General features: G+C 49.4%; 1 protein-coding gene across 3 annotated transcripts in view; it reads left to right on the top strand.

Annotated features, from left to right (window-relative positions):
* Positions 1-16,863, top strand: part of nup98 (nucleoporin 98 and 96 precursor) — a 113,231-nt gene that overhangs the window by 41,263 nt on the left and 55,105 nt on the right. For 2 of the 3 annotated variants that reach the window (XM_069892250.1, XM_069892249.1), the window contains 7 exons: positions 1,025-1,156; positions 2,522-2,657; positions 4,483-4,575; positions 6,778-6,918; positions 10,483-10,616; positions 11,991-12,181; positions 14,266-14,385. In XM_069892250.1, coding sequence (XP_069748351.1) covers positions 1,025-1,156; positions 2,522-2,657; positions 4,483-4,575; positions 6,778-6,918; positions 10,483-10,616; positions 11,991-12,181; positions 14,266-14,385 — 947 coding nt within the window. The remainder of the gene's footprint in view (positions 1-1,024; positions 1,157-2,521; positions 2,658-4,482; positions 4,576-6,777; positions 6,919-10,482; positions 10,617-11,990; positions 12,182-14,265; positions 14,386-16,863) is intronic. The other variant, XM_069892251.1, reaches the window with a different exon arrangement.

Here is a 16,863-nt window from a genome sequence, read left to right as displayed (position 1 = left end):
GGTCACTGTATTTTTCTAATTGTAAAGTGCTTTATGATCACTAATGAGGATGCTTTAGAAATGCAACCTTGTATTTGGGGCCCCAAACCATCCTTCTGAGTGACACTACAAGGGTCATTTACTGTATCCAGTATTGGTGATACAGCATCTTCTAAATCGGGGAGACTTAACAGACTGGGAGATCATGTCATTGAAGACCGTTACTTTGTCTGATGCAACAGCAAGGTCCTCCCAGTGGCCAAACCACTTTAATTCCACACCACCATGTTCAAATTGATTATCAGAGTATATACATTACAGAGCCAACAATTAGGACCAGGGTTCGAATCTGTGTCTGAAAGGTGTTTGTATCTTCTCCCTGTGTCTCCATGGATTTTCCCTGGGGGTTCCGGTTTCCTCCCACCATTGGAAATGTGCCAGGGGTGTGGGCTAATTGGCTTTAAATTGGACAGCACAGACCCATGGGCCAAAATGGCCTGTTACCGTACTGTATGTCTAAATTTAAAAATACATCATGTACACCCTGTGATTCTTTTTCCCTGCAGGCCAAACAGAGAAATTTTAATTTGTGTCTGTCTGTGGACTCGTGTTCTGCCAGATCAAGGAGGGACCACTCCTTGTATCCCATCTGGGTAGTCTCCAACTAAACAGCATCAAAATTTTTGTGCTGCACCACACACTGGGATTTTCTTCTTTATTCTTTCTCTTTGCCCCTCTATCCCCCTTCCTGAAGCTTCCCCCTCTCCCTTCTTTTCAAGAAACATCTTTCTTGGTCTCTGACATTTTTCTCCCATTACCTCAGCTCCTTCCCTCTCTCATATCCACCTATCTCCTCTTGCCTTTTGGCCTATGCTCCTTTTGGGCATCTGCCTAATCCTCGACGCTCCCAAGGAAGAGTTCGGGTACAGAACATTGACCTGCTTCTTCCTATTGATGCTGTGTGAGGTGCAGAGCTTCTCTAGCACTTCTGTTGTACTGCTTGTATTTCTCGCTGAGCTCTAACCCTATCCTCTCCTCCCCACAGAGTTTATTTGGAACTGCGCAAGCCACTCAGTCAGGAGGGATTTTTGGAACCAACACCAGCACTGGGACTGCATTTGGCGCTGGGGGAGGCCTGTTCGGCACCGCCAATGCAGCTTTCACTAACGTCAACAATGTAAGTTCTGGCATGCTGCGGGTGCACTGTTCCTCATGTTGTGGGACAGGGAGCAATCTCTGGCCATCTATGCAACGTGTGAGGTCAGCTGATCTCTGATCACTCTTGTTCACCAATCAGTAGAGTGGAAGTATAGCCAGCAGTGCCATTAATTAATACAGAGTAGAGGGATCTTCTTGTAATCAACATTGATTGTGTTGGAGCTCTGCTTGTTGTCTTCTGGAAAGGACGTGCAGTGGGTAAGGTGCCTGTTGACTGGGCTCTTTACTGTGTGACCTTGTAAAGGTCTTTGAACAAGTAGATACAAACCAGAAGGCATGGGTTAAGAGTGAAAGGGGAAAAGTTTAGGAGAACTTCACACAAAGAGAGGTGGGAGTGTGGAACAAGCTGCCAACTGAGGTGGTGAATGAAGGCTCAAATTTAACATTTAAGAAGAATTTGGACAGGTCCATGGGTAAGAGAGGTATGGACTGGGTGCAGGTCAGTGGGACTGTGCAGAAAAATGATTAGCACAGAATGGAGGGGTCTGTTTCTGTGCTGTAATGTTGATAAATAATATCACACTCTACATTAGTACAAAATAACGTAAATCCAGAGGGATTTCAGAAGAAACCTCTTCCCCCAGAGAGACATAATGTGAAACTTGCTCCCATGGAAAATGGCTGATCAATGTGTGGAGTAAGGAAAAGTGATGGGAGGGAGGAAGGACCTCCTGGAACATAAGTACCAGTGCTGAGCAAGGTGGGTTTCGCAGCCAAGCAGCCCTTGGAGAGGAATGTTGAGCATGGCCCCCATAGTACAGTTCGGCATCTTGCAGGGATGGGCCAAGATGGATAGATGAATTGTAGCATAGTTTTCTCACCAGCTGAGAGTGTGTTCAGGCACAGGGTGGTGGGTCCATGGAATGAGCTGCCAGAAGATGCAGACGATTACAATTGTTAATTATCAGCCAAAATTAGCACAACGCTGTTACAGTGTCAGCGATCTGGACCGGGGTTTAAATCCCATGCTGTCCAAGGAGTTTGTACGTTTTCCCTGCGTGGGCTTTCCCCAGAGGTTCTGGTTTCCTCCCACCATTCAAAACAGATCAGAGGTTGAGGGTTAATTGGATGTAAATGGGCAGCACCGGCTTGTGGGTTGAAAGGGCCTGTACCATGCTGTATGTCTAAATTTAAATGGTACTGGGGCAGGTATGTAGATAGGAAAGGGTTAGACAGATTCGGGTCTAGCTCAGGCAGGTTAAACTGAAGGGTCTGCATACCTGCTGTATGTTAGATTCTCTAACTCTAAAATAGGGTTGCACCTTGATTCAATCTTTTATCCTCTTCCTCCCATTCGCCCCACCCCCCCACCTTCTATCCACAGACCCTGTTTACCAACAAGCCAGCTGGATTTGGCACTGCCACCACAACTGCATCCACTTTCGGCACTGCGGGTGCTGGGCTATTTGGTGCGAAGCCAAACCTGACCATTGGGGCTGGTGCTAACACATCAAGCTTTGGTATGTACACGGGACCAGTCTTTCTGTATTCCTACATCTTCTCCTGCCACCCCACCCACTGACCCCCCCCCCCCCCAACCAAAATTCCATGCAATGAAACCAACAAACCTTTGGACATCTCTGCTTTGCTGTAGATTCTCTGAAGGATTGCTCACCTCTTCCTGCCCAGCCCAGGTTGATAATGATCATGTGATCCAGACAGCAGCACAGAGGGGGTTGGCAAGAGGTAGCTTCTCCCTACTTTTGCCCCTTCTCACCTCTGGAATCTCTGGCCTTGTAACCTTTCAGGTTAACTGAGTCTCCCAATTCCTTCATGTCCTTGAGTTTCCATCGTTCCAGCGTAGACAACTATACCTTCACTGCCTGGGCGCTAAACTCTGGGAATTCCCCACTGAATTTCCACCCACCCTGCTCCTCATTGTGAAGATGTAATTTGTTTTTTTAACCTTTTTGATTAAACCTTAACTGGTTTTTACCATTTAAAATCTATTGCTGCTCTCCCAAGATGAGTCTGTCCTTTGTGTAGTGCCCTGAGCTGAGTGTTTAGATCTGATTAACATTGGCTACAAGGAATTTCTCGCATAGCTTGCTTTTGCAGACTCTGGGGGAGTTGCAGTACTGACACATCATGTTAGTGTATTTTGATTGCCATTTCCACTCTGTGGGATCTCTGCTCCATTTTTAAATTTAGACATAGCACAGTAACAGGCCCTTTTGGTCCATAAGCCCCTAATTACACCCAATTGCTCTTATCCCTGTTCCAGGTCCATGCTCTCTGGGACCAGACAATGAAATGAAGGTTAAATCCCTTTCCCTACGGGTCTGCAGGGGTAGGCAGTAGTGGGTCAGACAGTGCATGTTGTTGTGGCGGGTCGACTGGAGGTTTCTTTTATTGTCACAAAATAAGACAAAAATTTTAAGATACTTCGATTTTTGTCTGCCACAAGGGAAATAGTTGCCATGAGTAGTGCCTGGCGCTCCTAACAAGAAAGAAGCAAAAGAGCGTGCGTGCGTGCGTGCGTGCGTGCGTGCGTGCGTGCGTGCGTGCGTGCGTGCGTGCGTGCGTGCGTGCGTGCGTGCGTGCGTGCGTGCGTGCGTGCGTGCGTGCGTGCGTGCGTGCGTGCGTGCGTGCGTGCGTGCGTGCGTGCGTGCGTGCGTGCGTGCGTGCGTGCGTGCGTGCGTGCGTGCGTGCGTGCGTGCGTGCGTGCGTGCGTGCGTGCGTGCGTGCGTGCGTGCGTGCGTGCGTGCGAGCGACCCCCCCCCCCCCCCCCCCCACTGAGTGTCTGTGGATTTGCGTACAACCCATGCGATCCATCGGCAACCAGAGCTCTAGATCTAAACCTCCGACAAGATCAGGGAGCCCTTCTTGCCCTCAGCACCCTCTCGAATCCCAGTTCTGACTCCTGCTTCCCATGAATCACTCTCCAGAAGTCCACAGCCTGTGTATGACCTTCAGCTGCTAAGACTCTCACTGCCCCTTGTTGTGGTCACCATCCTGCAGGATCATCTCCTCTGCTTTCCTTCTCAATGTCGGGGGGGTGGGGGGCTGGAATTGTTCTCCCCTTTTCTGGGGCCCAGCACCAACCTGCTGCTCCCCCAGAGTCTGCAACCCCTCATAGTCACTGCCCAGCACAGGCGCTGCCATGTTGGGCACAGAACTTGTAGGGTTTTTAAAAAACTGTTGACTCTTTTAACAGGCTGTTTAAAGCCTGTATGCAGCCATCGGCATTAGGACCCTACACAGCAGTGGTGTTTCTGCTCCCTGCTCTTCTGGGTCCGCACCGTCATTTATAAATCCACGCGAACTTTGGCTCTGGTTTCCCAGGATTTGGAGCCAATGCAGTGACGGGCGGATTGTTTGGGACCAAACCTGCGGCTGGAGCCCTTGGATCCACACTCGGGGCTGGATTTGGATCAGGTGAGCCATTTGGTGAAGAGAGAGGAAGATTCCCAGCAGAGGGGTAATGTGGGTGCCTGCCTCTGTCCACCACAACCCTCCTTAGTCAGTCCTTTAGAAACATCAACAGCACCTTCTGAGGCATCTGCTCTTGGGGCTCCCTGGTATGACGGCCACAGGGCTGGAGGAGAAGGCCTGCCTCATCAGATTCCAGTCTTTTTTGTGACACTGCCTGTCGCCTCCATTCGTGCTTCCCCACCCCTGACTCTAGGGGTTCTCTTAATCCCCTCAGTCTGCTTCCATCTATCATCCACTTGCCTCTGTCTCCCAATTTATTCCCTCTACCCTCACCCCACATTGCTGCATTTGCTTGTCATCCTCTACCCTGATCAGTCCCACTAACATGCCCGGCCCCCCCCATTACCAACTACCTTCCCTCCCCACCCCTTATCGGTCCCTCTATCACCCCCGGCTCCCCCCACCCCTCATCAGTCCCTCTATCACCCCCAGCCCCCCTCACTTCTTTACCAACTACCTTCCCTCCCCACCCCTCATCAATCCCTCTATCAACCCTGGCCCCCCTCCCTTCTATACTAACTACCTTCCCTCCCCACCCCTCATCAGTCCCTCTAACACCAACTTGGGTTGTTTTGTCGAGTGCCAAAGGCACAGGGGAGACGTGATCAAGGTTTATAAAAATCCCAAGAGGCCCCCTCTATCACCCTACACCCTCCCTTCTGTACCAACCATCTTCCTTCCCCACTCTGTCCTGATACAGGATCTCATTCTGAAACAGGCGCAGTTCCTTCCCTCCCCATAGATGCTGTTTGAATGCTTAGTGCCTTGAGCAGTGTGTTTTTGCTCTGTATTCCACTATCTCCTCTCTCTTCAGGCTTTCTTTGTTAATCCTGTTGCATTGAATTAGATTTACAAAGTTGGGTAACCCGTTATCGCACATAGTGGACTTTGCCCTACATAGTGCAACAGTAGAAGAGATTCGAATATCTGGGATATTTCTGAAATGGCCAATGTCATGACGAGTTATATCAAGGTAGCTTACTACAGAACCCCGAACTGTCCTGCTCACGTGCCTGTCCCAAACACGATGTCCGAATCAAAGCGATAAATTCTGCTGATTTCACCTGATGAATATCCCCTCCATGGGTCTCTCAAGAAACCTCAAATACAACTATTGTTTTTGCATCCGCCACTGCTTCTGGCATCCTGCTCCAGGCACCTTTACCCTAAATGTCCTTTCCCCTCACCTTAAGCATATGTCCTCCGGTGTGTGATGCTTTTACCTTGGGGTAAAGATTCTGTCTGCCCGCCCTATCAATGACTCTTGCGATTTTTTTTTTTTTTAGAAAATTATTTTCAATCTCTATCATGTCTCCCCTCAGCCTTCTGCACTCCAGTCAAAAAAACCCAAGTTGGTCCACTCTCTCCCCCTCTAAACCAGGCCACGTCCAAGTAAACCTCTCTGTCCCCTTTCCAAAGCCTCTACATCCTTCCTCTAATCGGCAACCAGAATTGCGACCTGACCATAGTTTAATACAGCTACAAAGTGACCCCACTTTTATACTCAGTGGCCCCACCCAGCGAAGCCAAGCATGCCACACACCTTTTCCACCCCATTTTCTTGCGTGGCCATTTTCAGTGAGCTGTTGGATAAACGAGGCATGAGGATAAAAGTGTTTGGGTGGGGGGGGAGAGAAGGAGGAGGTGCTTGATGGGACATGAAGCCATCTGCAGTTACTCTGCTGTAGCAGTGTCCTCTCAGAGTTGGAAAGTGGTGGGAAATGGATGTCATAGAAATGTCAGTTGTTAAAAGAACAAAAGAGATTGCAGAAAGAAACTAGTCAGTCTCCAAGGGTCACTTGGTCTGGCCCAGGAAGTTGTTCTCACCAGGGACAATGCTGGCCATCTAGATTCGTGGGTAAGTTGGCATTCCTGGTTACAGAAGGGTTGGGTGGAGTGTCGTCTGCTGGGGAGGGGGCAGACATGCCTCACCATGGGAGTGGAGTCAAGCCTCTCCATGGGGGATACGCTGGCTGGTTTGCCGGACATGTGGAGTAAATGTCATCATTTTACAGCATGCATTTATCCCATGTCCCCCTAAAGCCCTCTACTACGTGTCTAAATGTCTTCAGTGGTGTGTGGGCTGGGTTTGTGGGGGATGGATTTGTTTTCCCCTCTAAATATTGTCTTTGCCTTGTTCCCTAGCACTCGGAGCGGGGCAGACCTCCTTGTTTGGCAGCACACAGCCCAAGCTGGGCACTACTCTCGGAGCAGGGGCGTTTGGGACAGGTGCATTTAATACGGCCAACACAGCTGTGGGATTTGGGGCTCCACAGGCAGCTGTGTGTAAGTAACTGTGCCAACCTGTGTACATCGCCTCCATCTCCAGTTATCATCTCAAACCATTTTCTCCTTCAACCTTCACCAATATTGATTTTAAACTCCTCACCCTTGTGTTCCAGTTCCTCTTGCCTTGCTTCTCTTCCCACCCCGCATCTCCTGCAACTTCTTTGATTTCCGCACTGATCTTCCTTTTGGGCTCTTGCATGTCTCCATTTTCTGTTGCTGCTCGTTTCTCCAGTTGCCTCTGTTAATCCCCCAAATCTTCTCCAGATATCTCTGCATCTCCTCCTAAGTTGTGGGATAATAGCTAGCCAACATGGCCTGCCTCTGAGGTAGCAGAGATCATGATGGGCTGCAGCTCCTGTGATTTTCATTTCTCATTTTCAGGGATGGCCAATTTGTTCCAGGGTTATTTCTAAACCATAGCCAGCAAATAGGTGCTGAAGGGCAAGGGAATTGTTTTGAAGTGGGAAAGTCTGCAGACCTTATGATTGTAGTGCAATGCGCACAAGTGCTAGAGAAACTCAGCAGGTCACACAGGAACCAAAGATACAGTGAAACAAACCCCTGTCTCTGTAACTCAAACAACCGGCAGCCTTAAGCAACCAGCAAAGAATTTGCAGTAAGTAAATAGATAAGAAATACAGAAGTTTAAAATTGGCGCGCCTCAGTGTTAGTTCACAAATCACGCAATCTCCAGCAACCGGAGAATACCGTTATCTGGCATCTACCACTCCACATAGATACCGGAATCCAGGGGTTTTACTATACATCAGCAGCGTTTGAGTCTGAGCCCTTCGTCAAGGTATAAGCAGGAAGACGCCTGCTTGTTTACTGCCTTGAGTGGGGTTTGGCATCAGATTAGGGATCATGTGAGCTGATGACATGTTTTATTCTCCCTTTATGCAAATTTGTCTTCCAATTGTTGAGTGGGAATGTAAAGATCTATTCCTTTCTGATCTTGGCTTGGACTAAATCTCTCACTTCTCCGAAGATACTAGGTACCATTCCAAAGAGACATTGAGACTACGCTCCTTGTCTGTCTTGGCACTGCACTGTCTGGGTCAGACCTTGAACAGTGCTTCTTCACTGTTAAGCACCATGGATATAGTGAAACTAGGTGAAGAGCCATTGGGCTATGGATCACGGAGGCAGGCACTCACTTGTGACATTCAAGAAGCGTCTGGCTGCGGAAGAGTAAACTCTAGACCTGGGATCAGGGTGGTTGAATACTTGCTGGTCAGGAAAGACATAGTGCTGAGTGACTGACTCAAAAGAAAAGTTTTGGTGAAGGGAAATCTGTGGATGTTGTCTATCCCAAATGGGAAGTTAGTCAGGAAGGTTCAGGCACTGGGTTTTCATGGTGAAGTAGTGAACTGGATTCGACAATGGCTGGACGGGAGAAGCCAGAGAGTAGTGGTGGATGCTGCTTTTCAGACTGGAGGTCTGTGACTAGTGGTGTGCCTCAGGGATCAGTGCTGGGACCATTGTCGTTTGTCTTCTCTAAAAATGATAATGTGGTAAATTGGATCAGCAAGTTTGAAGGTGACACTAAGATTGAGGTGTTGTGGACCGTGAAGAAGGGTTTCAAAGTTGCAGAGGGATCTGGACTAGCTGGCAAAATGGGCTGGAAAATGGCAGATGGAATTTAATGTAGACAAGTGTGTTGCATTTTGGAAGAATAAATCAAGGTCGGACACACATAGTAAATGGTTGGGCGCTGCGGAGTGCAGTAGAACAGGGGGATCTGGTAATATGGATACATAATTCCTTGAAAGTGCTGTCACAGGTGGATAGGGTTGTAAAAGCTTTATAGCATAATGGCCTTCATAAATCAAAGTATTGAAAACAGGAGTTAGGATGTTATGGAAAAGTTGTACAAGACATTGGAGAGGCCAAATTTGAAGGATGGTGTGTAGTTTTGGTCACCGAATGACAGGAAAGATATCAATAAGATAGAAAGAGTGGAGAGAAGATTTACCAGGATGTTGCCCGGACTTCAGGAACTGAGTTACAGGGAAAGGTTCAACAGGTGAGGACTTTATTCTCTGGAACGTAGAAGAACGAGGGACATTTGATGAGATCTCCTGTTCTTCAAATCATTAGGAACATTCCTGGAGGCTCTTCAGCCAAATATTGATTGGCTTCAATCACAGACTCCTCTTCAAGGAGCTCGAGTACCTCCAGTTAATTCTGCAGCCATTGCTGCCCTTGTCCACCAAGAAGCAATGACAAAGTGGTTTATCCCTGCCTGGTGGATTTTTCCTTGCAGGAAATTCTCCCTATGTTTCTTTGACTTTGAAGAGCTTGTCCTGTGGTGAACGAATGCTCTGTGGACAGGCCTGTTTCTGTGCTGAAGTGGTGGGCGAATGCTCTGTGGACAGGCCTGTTTCTGTGCTGAAGTGGTGGGCGAATGCTCTGTGGACAGGCCTGTTTCTGTGCTGAAGTGGTGGGCGAATGCTCTGTGGACAGGCCTGTTTCTGTGCTGAAGTGGTGGGCGAATGCTCTGTGGACAGGCCTGTTTCTGTGCTGAAGTGGTGGGCGAATGCTCTGTGGACAGGCCTGTTTCTGTGCTGAAGTGGTGGGCGAATGCTCTGTGGACAGGCCTGTTTCTGTGCTGAAGTGGTGGGCGAATGCTCTGTGGACAGGCCTGTTTCTGTGCTGAAGTGGTGGGCGAATGCTCTGTGGACAGGCCTGTTTCTGTGCTGAAGTGGTGGGCGAATGCTCTGTGGACAGGCCTGTTTCTGTGCTGAAGTGGTGGGCGAATGCTCTGTGGACAGGCCTGTTTCTGTGCTGAAGTGGTGGGCGAATGCTCTGTGGACAGGCCTGTTTCTGTGCTGAAGTGGTGGGCGAATGCTCTGTGGACAGGCCTGTTTCTGTGCTGATGTGGTGGGCGAATGCTCTGTGGACAGGCCTGTTTCTGTGCTGAAGTGGTGGGCGAATGATCTGTGGACAGGCCTGTTTCTGTGCTGATGTGGTGGCGAATGCTCTGTGGACAGGCCTGTTTCTGTGCTGAAGTGGTGGGCGAATGCTCTGTGGACAGGCCTGTTTCTGTGCTGAAGTGGTGGGCGAATGCTCTGTGGACAGGCCTGTTTCTGTGCTGAAGTGGTGGGCGAATGCTCTGTGGACAGGCCTGTTTCTGTGCTGAAGTGGTGGGCGAATGCTCTGTGGACAGGCCTGTTTCTGTGCTGATGTGGTGGGCGAATGCTCTGTGGACAGGCCTGTTTCTGTGCTGAAGTGGTGGGCGAATGCTCTGTGGACAGGCCTGTTTCTGTGCTGAAGTGGTGGGCGAATGCTCTGTGGACAGGCCTGTTTCTGTGCTGATGTGGTGGGCGAATGCTCTGTGGACAGGCCTGTTTCTGTGCTGATGTGGTGGGCGAATGCTCTGTGGACAGGCCTGTTTCTGTGCTGATGTGGTGGCGAATGCTCTGTGGACAGGCCTGTTTCTGTGCTGAAGTGGTGGGCGAATGCTCTGTGGACAGGCCTGTTTCTGTGCTGATGTGGTGGCGAATGCTCTGTGGACAGGCCTGTTTCTGTGCTGATGTGGACTCTGGCTCTTTGTTTCAGGTCTGACCGATCCAAATGCCTCCGCCACGCAGCAGGCAGTGATACAGCAGCAGCTCAATGCTCTGGCTTACACCCCCTTTGGAGACTCTCCCCTTTTCAGGAATCCCATGGTTGATCCCAAGAAGAAAGAAGAGGTAAGGCGCTTGTTTTTCCTCTAGCACGCAGTTATTGATTGACCTGTGGTAAATTTACCGAGTGCAGTGACATACAGTTATAATTGTAGTTGTAGGTGGTGATCCCTCTGTATCCACATGCACGGTTTCAAAACGATCTTTAGTGCAGAAATCTTCCAGGGCATACGGCAGACACATGGGGTGGGGGGGTGCAATGATGGTCGGAATGATGAAAGAAAGGGAGAATAGCCAACATCTCCCACCTTGTTCGGGTGTTTGCAAGAGAAATGCACTGCAGAACTGACATGGTGCAGTGTATCAACGGCTATTGAAAGATGTGACCCAAATTGACTTTAGGCGGGCCTTTCCCCGAGCCCCGTAAATTTGCCATCTTCAAGAGTGTTTAGCTCTTGAGGAGACATCTGCTGCAGGTCATTCATCAATGGGGACATGGGTCTGAGGGAGATATGCTTCGCAAAGATGAAGATCAGTTTTTATCCCTTGCTATGTTTCTGGAGTGTGGTGGGAATGGCAGGTCAATTCCAGGATCTCCCCAGCTTTCTAGTACTCCTGTGAACTGGCTGCATCACGGTCTGGTCTGGAGACACCAATATCCCCGAGCATAAAACCCTGCAAAAGGTAGTGGACACAGCTCAGGACATCACAGGCAAACCCCTCCCCACCATCTAGATCTACAGGGAACGCTGGCATCAGAGAGCAGCAGCAATCATCAAGGATCCACACCACCCAGCACACGCTCTGTTCTCGCTGCTGCCATCAGGAAAGAGGTCTCGGTGCCACAAGACTCGCACCACCAGGTTCAGGAACAGCTGCTTCTCCTTCCACCATCAGACTCCTCAACAACAAACTCAATCAGGGACTCATTTAAGAACTCTTACTTGTGCACTTCATTGTTTTTTTTTATTCTCTGTATTTTAAATCTTAAATTTAGACATACAGCATAATACAGGCCATTTCAGCCCAAGCTGCCCAGTTATACCTACAACCCCTAGTACATTTCAAATGGTGGGAGGAAACCAGAGCTCCCCAGAGGAAACCCACGCAGGCACAGGGAGAATGTACAAACTCCTCACAGACAGCACAGGAATCAAACTCCGGTGCTGTAATGGCGTTGCACTAACCACTACGTTAACTATGCAGCCCATTGCACAGTTGGTTTGTTTATATTTCTTTATTTATTCACATGTACATTGTGTACAATTTATTTTATATTACCAATACGTGGTAATTCTGCCTGGCCTGCAGGAGGAAGTATCTCAGGGTTGTATGTGATGTCATGTATGTACTCTGACAATAAATGTGAAGAATTATTTAGGAAAGCATTTGTGTTGACTGTGACGTGCAAGGTGATGCAGATTTTAATTTTCCTTGCAGCGATTGAAGCCCACAAACCCAGCAGCACAGAAAGCTCTGACCACTCCAACTCACTACAAGCTGACGCCTCGTCCTGCAACTCGCGTGAGGCCAAAGGCCCTGCAGGCCACTGGGACCACCAAGTCCCAGCTCTTTGATGGACTGGATGATGACGAGCCCACATCACTGTCCAATGACACCTTCTTGCCCAGGTAATACACTGCCATTTCCCCTGTTCGGAGCGCCCACTGTGCAGGGCAGATGGACCTCGCAGAAGAGGCAGCTGTCTGCATGCTCTCACTGTTCAGTCCTCAATCCCGACTTAAAATTAACATGGCACATATACCAGACATGGCTTGTATTTAAGCATTGTGACTTGGAGGTGCCAGATAGAGTGCAGACAGGGACTACTGGATTGATTTGTGTTAAGACTGACCCCTGCATTATGGAGGGGTTGCCTTCCAAAGAAATCTGTATCATGTTTTGTAAATCTGCAGCTGTCATATACTGCATCTGGTGGTGCTGGTGTGGCCTTGACATCAGGGAGACTGGATTCAGATATGGATCGTTTTCTCGAGCAACAACAAGGACCTTCCACTGGCCAACCATTTTAGTTCCTCTGTCCATGGCTTCGTGTACCACCACAAATTGGAGAAACAGCACCTTGTCTTCTGTCTCTGCAACCTCCCACCAGACTATTAACATCGATTTGAATTTCTGTCAGTCCCCTCCTCCGGTCTCTTTCACCACCTCTCTAACCTCCTTCCTTTAACTCCCCACCTTCTATCAGATAGCTGCCCTCTGGCCCTTTGCCTACTAGCTTCTGTCCCTTCACTTCCATCTCTCCACCTGTGAGCTCATCTTCCTCCCCTTCACCCTCCCTGCCCACCATTTCATTCAGACACCTGGCTGTTTTTGGATATACCCGACAAAGGGCTTGGGCCTGAAATGTTGGCTACCCTTCCCGCTGATGCTGCGTAATCTGAATTTCTCCAGCACATTTGTGTATTGCCCAAGTTTCAATTTAGAGTTGAGTGTTTTACAGCACGAGGACAGGGCTCCTGCCAACCAGGCTGTCTGCCTGAGCTCATCTTACTTGCCTAAGTTTGGCCCAGATTCCTCTAAACCCATCTTATCTTATCCATAGATCTGTCAAATGTTTTTGTCTTAAACCTTGCAATAGTACCTATCTCAACCATCTTCTCCAGCACCCTGTTCCATACTCCCACCACCCTGTTTTTTTTTTTAAAAAGGTAACCCTTCAAGTTCCTGTTAAATCTCCCCCCACCAAAACTCTCACCTTAAACCTCTGTGACCTAGTTACCAATTATTCCCCCCACCCCCACTCTGGGCAAAAGTCTCTTTGCGTTCACCCGATCTATTCCCCTCGTGATTCTGTCCACCTCTGTAAGACCACCCCTCTTCCTCCTGCGCTCCAAGGAATAAAGACCCATCCTGCTCCACCCCTCCCTGTAGCTCAGGCCCTAGTGTTTGTGTGGCCTTGACCAGGGAGACTGGATATAAGTAGAGATCTTTTTCTTGAGCAACAGCAAGGACTTTCCAGTGGCCAATCATTTTAGTTCCTCTGTCCACGGCTTCGTGTAGCAACATATCGAGGCCACCACAAATTGGAGAAACAGCACCTTGTCTTCTGTCTCTGGACAGCATCAACATAGACTTCAATTTCTGTTAAACTAACCTGGCAGGGTTGTCAAGTGGCCCATCTCACAGGATTGTACTTCAGGTGTTCTGATGTCTCCAAATGTGGATACTCGACTGCAAAATTCATGGTAGTGGGGGACTGCATTTGCACTCTCATCTGGAAAATAAAAATTCTGCTAACCTCCCTCCCCCAGTCTTTCTTTCCCCATGCCTCTGTCTCCCTTCCATCAACTCCCCACCCCCTTCATTACAAGCATATAAATCTTCTCTGCACCCTGTTCAGCTTCACAACATCTTCCTGCAGCTTGATCAAAATTGAACTGGGTGGGGCTAACATTGAGCATAGCCATTGTTGTACATGGAGACACTTCCAGAAATGGAGCTGGGAACTCCAACTCCTCATCCCACTACACGCCTCTGAGTCTTCCCAGCTAATGCCTAACTGAGACTGAGGTTTGTCTGGTTTCTGTTCCTCAACACAAGCTTGCTGTTTCTCTGGCCATGTCGCTGGGAGTTGACTTGTGGGGCTGGTCCTGGGGAGATTGATGTCACCCCTCCTTTTGAAGGACTCCCTTGTAGTTAATGTTGCTAGCCAATGGTAGACCACCCTTTCACCAGCCTTGTCCATCAACAGGAAAAGCATAAAAAAACTGGTACTGAAGAGCTCGAATGCTTCATCGCTGTACTTGCCAGTATTGAACAAGGAACTCAACGACCTGGCCTCTCCTCCAGAGTATCCAGAGAACGGGGTCACGTGAGTACATCCCCTTTATTTTTGTGCAGATGAATGGAGCCAGCCTTGTTTACCCCCACCCCCACCATCAACCTGCGATTCACTCTTTCCGGGTTATTGTTCCATGGGAGATATAAATTGTGCCTCAGTGTAAAATGTGCCCTGGCTGGATGAGAGATAGTATTTGCATCTTGATTTGACTTGTGCAGACAAACCTGCTGTTACATTCTCAAACAAATACAAGTTACAAATTCGTCCTTTATACCAAGGGGCAAAGAACTTTGTTTTATAAGCAGTCCAGCTGGATATGCCCTACTTTGTACACAAGTATGGAGCTGTAGACGGTGCAGAGTTACTAGGAGAGATCAGACGGTGCAGAGGAACGGGATCATAATTCTACCGTCGTGAGGGTCATTCAGGAAACTGATAACACCAGCTGCTGACAGGGTGTGGGAGTGTGTGTGTGGTGTGTGTGTGGTGTGTGTGTGGTGTGTGTGTGGTGTGTGTGTGGTGTGTGTGTAGTGTGTGGGGGTGTGTGTGTGTGTAGTGTGTGGGGGTGTGTGTGTGTAGTGTGTGTGTGGTGTGTGTGTAGTGGGTGGGTGTGTGTTTGTGTGTGGGTGTGGTGGGGGGGTGGGTGTGGTGGGGGGGTGTGTGTGGTGGGGGGGTGTGTGTGGTGGGGGGGTGTGTGTGGTGGGGGGGTGTGTGTTGTGGGGGGGTGTGTGTTGTGGGGGGGTGTGTGTTGTGGGGGGGTGGGTGTTGTGGGGGGGTGGGTGTTGTGGGGGGGGTGGGTGTGTGTGGGGGGGTGGGTGTGTGTGGGGGGGTGGGTGGGTGTGTGTGGGGGGGTGGGTGGGGGGGCGGGTGTGTGGGGGGGTTGGGGGGTGGGTGGATGTGTGTTTGGGCGGGCGGGTGTGTGTGGGTGGGTGTGTGTGGGTGGGGTGGGTGGGTGGGGTGGGTGGGTGGGGGGGGCGGGTTTTGCTGATGAAAGGGCCATTGATTGGAGTAAAGACCAGTGACAGGCTGCACTGTTGAACCACAAGCTGGAGCCTTGTGGGATCCACTAAACTGGAGAGAGGGAGGAATCGTCCTCGTTCCTGGGCAGGCTCTTCGATGACGGAATTCCATTGGTTCATTCCCTTTTGTCCTTGTCCTTCAGAAATTATTAACTTTCTTCATCCAGTTCTTTTAAAAAGAACCATTGAAAGAAATCGTTGAAATTGTGCCATCTGCAAGCAATGGCATTATTCCTGATGGCATTAACATCTACTTCGGTTCCCTTTCCCCTAGCTCTCCACTCCCTTCCCTCTCCATTCCCTTCCCTCTCCATTCACAGAGCCAAGCCCCCTCCCTCTCTTGTCCACCTATGACCTCCTGCCTTTGGGACTGTGCTCCTTCCCCTCTCCATTTTGTTTGGGTTCCTGTCTACATTTTGCTCTTGATGAAGGGCTCGAGCCTGAAATGTTGGTTATGTAGCTCTATCTTTCCTATATAAATTACACTGTGTTCCCAAACCTGCAACCTCTACCACCTTGGAAGGTGAGAGCAGCAGCTGCCTGGACCACTCTGTATTTTGAGGTGGAACTCCCCCCTCTGAGCTTTAGGATTTGGGTCCAGTTGGCAGCAAAGTGCACTAGCCCTTTGTTACTGGATCCAAAAGCTGAATTTCTCCCCAGCAGCACTGGGTGCACCTTTGCCAGAAGGACTTCCGGTGTCCAATGAATTGCCTCACTGCTGCCTTCTCAAGGCCAGTGAGGGATAGGCAGGACTAAGATGCATGAAAATCAAACACCAGTTTGGGCATTTTCCACTGAGGTTGGGTGAGACCAGAACTGGAGGACATGGGTTAAGGGTGAAAGAGGATGTGCTTAAAGGGGGCATTAGGGGGAAACTTGTTCCCACTGATTGGTGGGAGTGTGGCACAAACTGCCAGCTGAAAAAGGTGGATGCAGGCTCAATTTTGACATTTAAGAAGAATTTGGGCAGGTACCTGGATGGGAGAGGTACGAAAGGTTGTGGTGCAGGTCAGTGGGAAGAGGCAGAATGATTGGCATAGATGGGCTGAAGGGCCTGTTGTGCTGTAGTTTTCTGTGGTTCTAAAGGCAACATGACCGATTGAATGCAAGTGGAGAAATGTGAAATAATCAATGCTTCCTTAAAATAAAGGGGTTGCTGCCTGTGGGAGGACTGAAAGTTAACATGCAGCTAATTCAGAAGGCAGACAGCGGCCGGACTCTGGAGCGGGCCTTGGGATCTAAATGAAGATGTCCTCCAGCAGGTGTTTCAGGTGTCAGCACCTGCATTCTCATGTGTGTCTGTTTGTCTTGTTCAAGGAAGTTGATAAAGGGCTTCTCCTCGGATTCTGCTCAGCTTGCTGAGTTCCTCCAACAGGCTATTGCTAAAGTAGAGGTACACCAGATTACTCTCCGGCTTTAAACAAGGACTGCAGATGTTAGGATCAAATGTGCTGGAGAAACTCAGCAGGTCACGCAGGTAACCAACGTG

The sequence above is a fragment of the Narcine bancroftii genome, chromosome 7, assembly GCF_036971445.1.
Source record: "Narcine bancroftii isolate sNarBan1 chromosome 7, sNarBan1.hap1, whole genome shotgun sequence".
In the NCBI taxonomy this organism is placed as follows: domain Eukaryota; kingdom Metazoa; phylum Chordata; class Chondrichthyes; order Torpediniformes; family Narcinidae; genus Narcine; species Narcine bancroftii.
The sequence above is the reverse complement of the archived record's forward strand: the minus strand, read 5'-3'. Positions and strand labels throughout refer to the sequence as shown.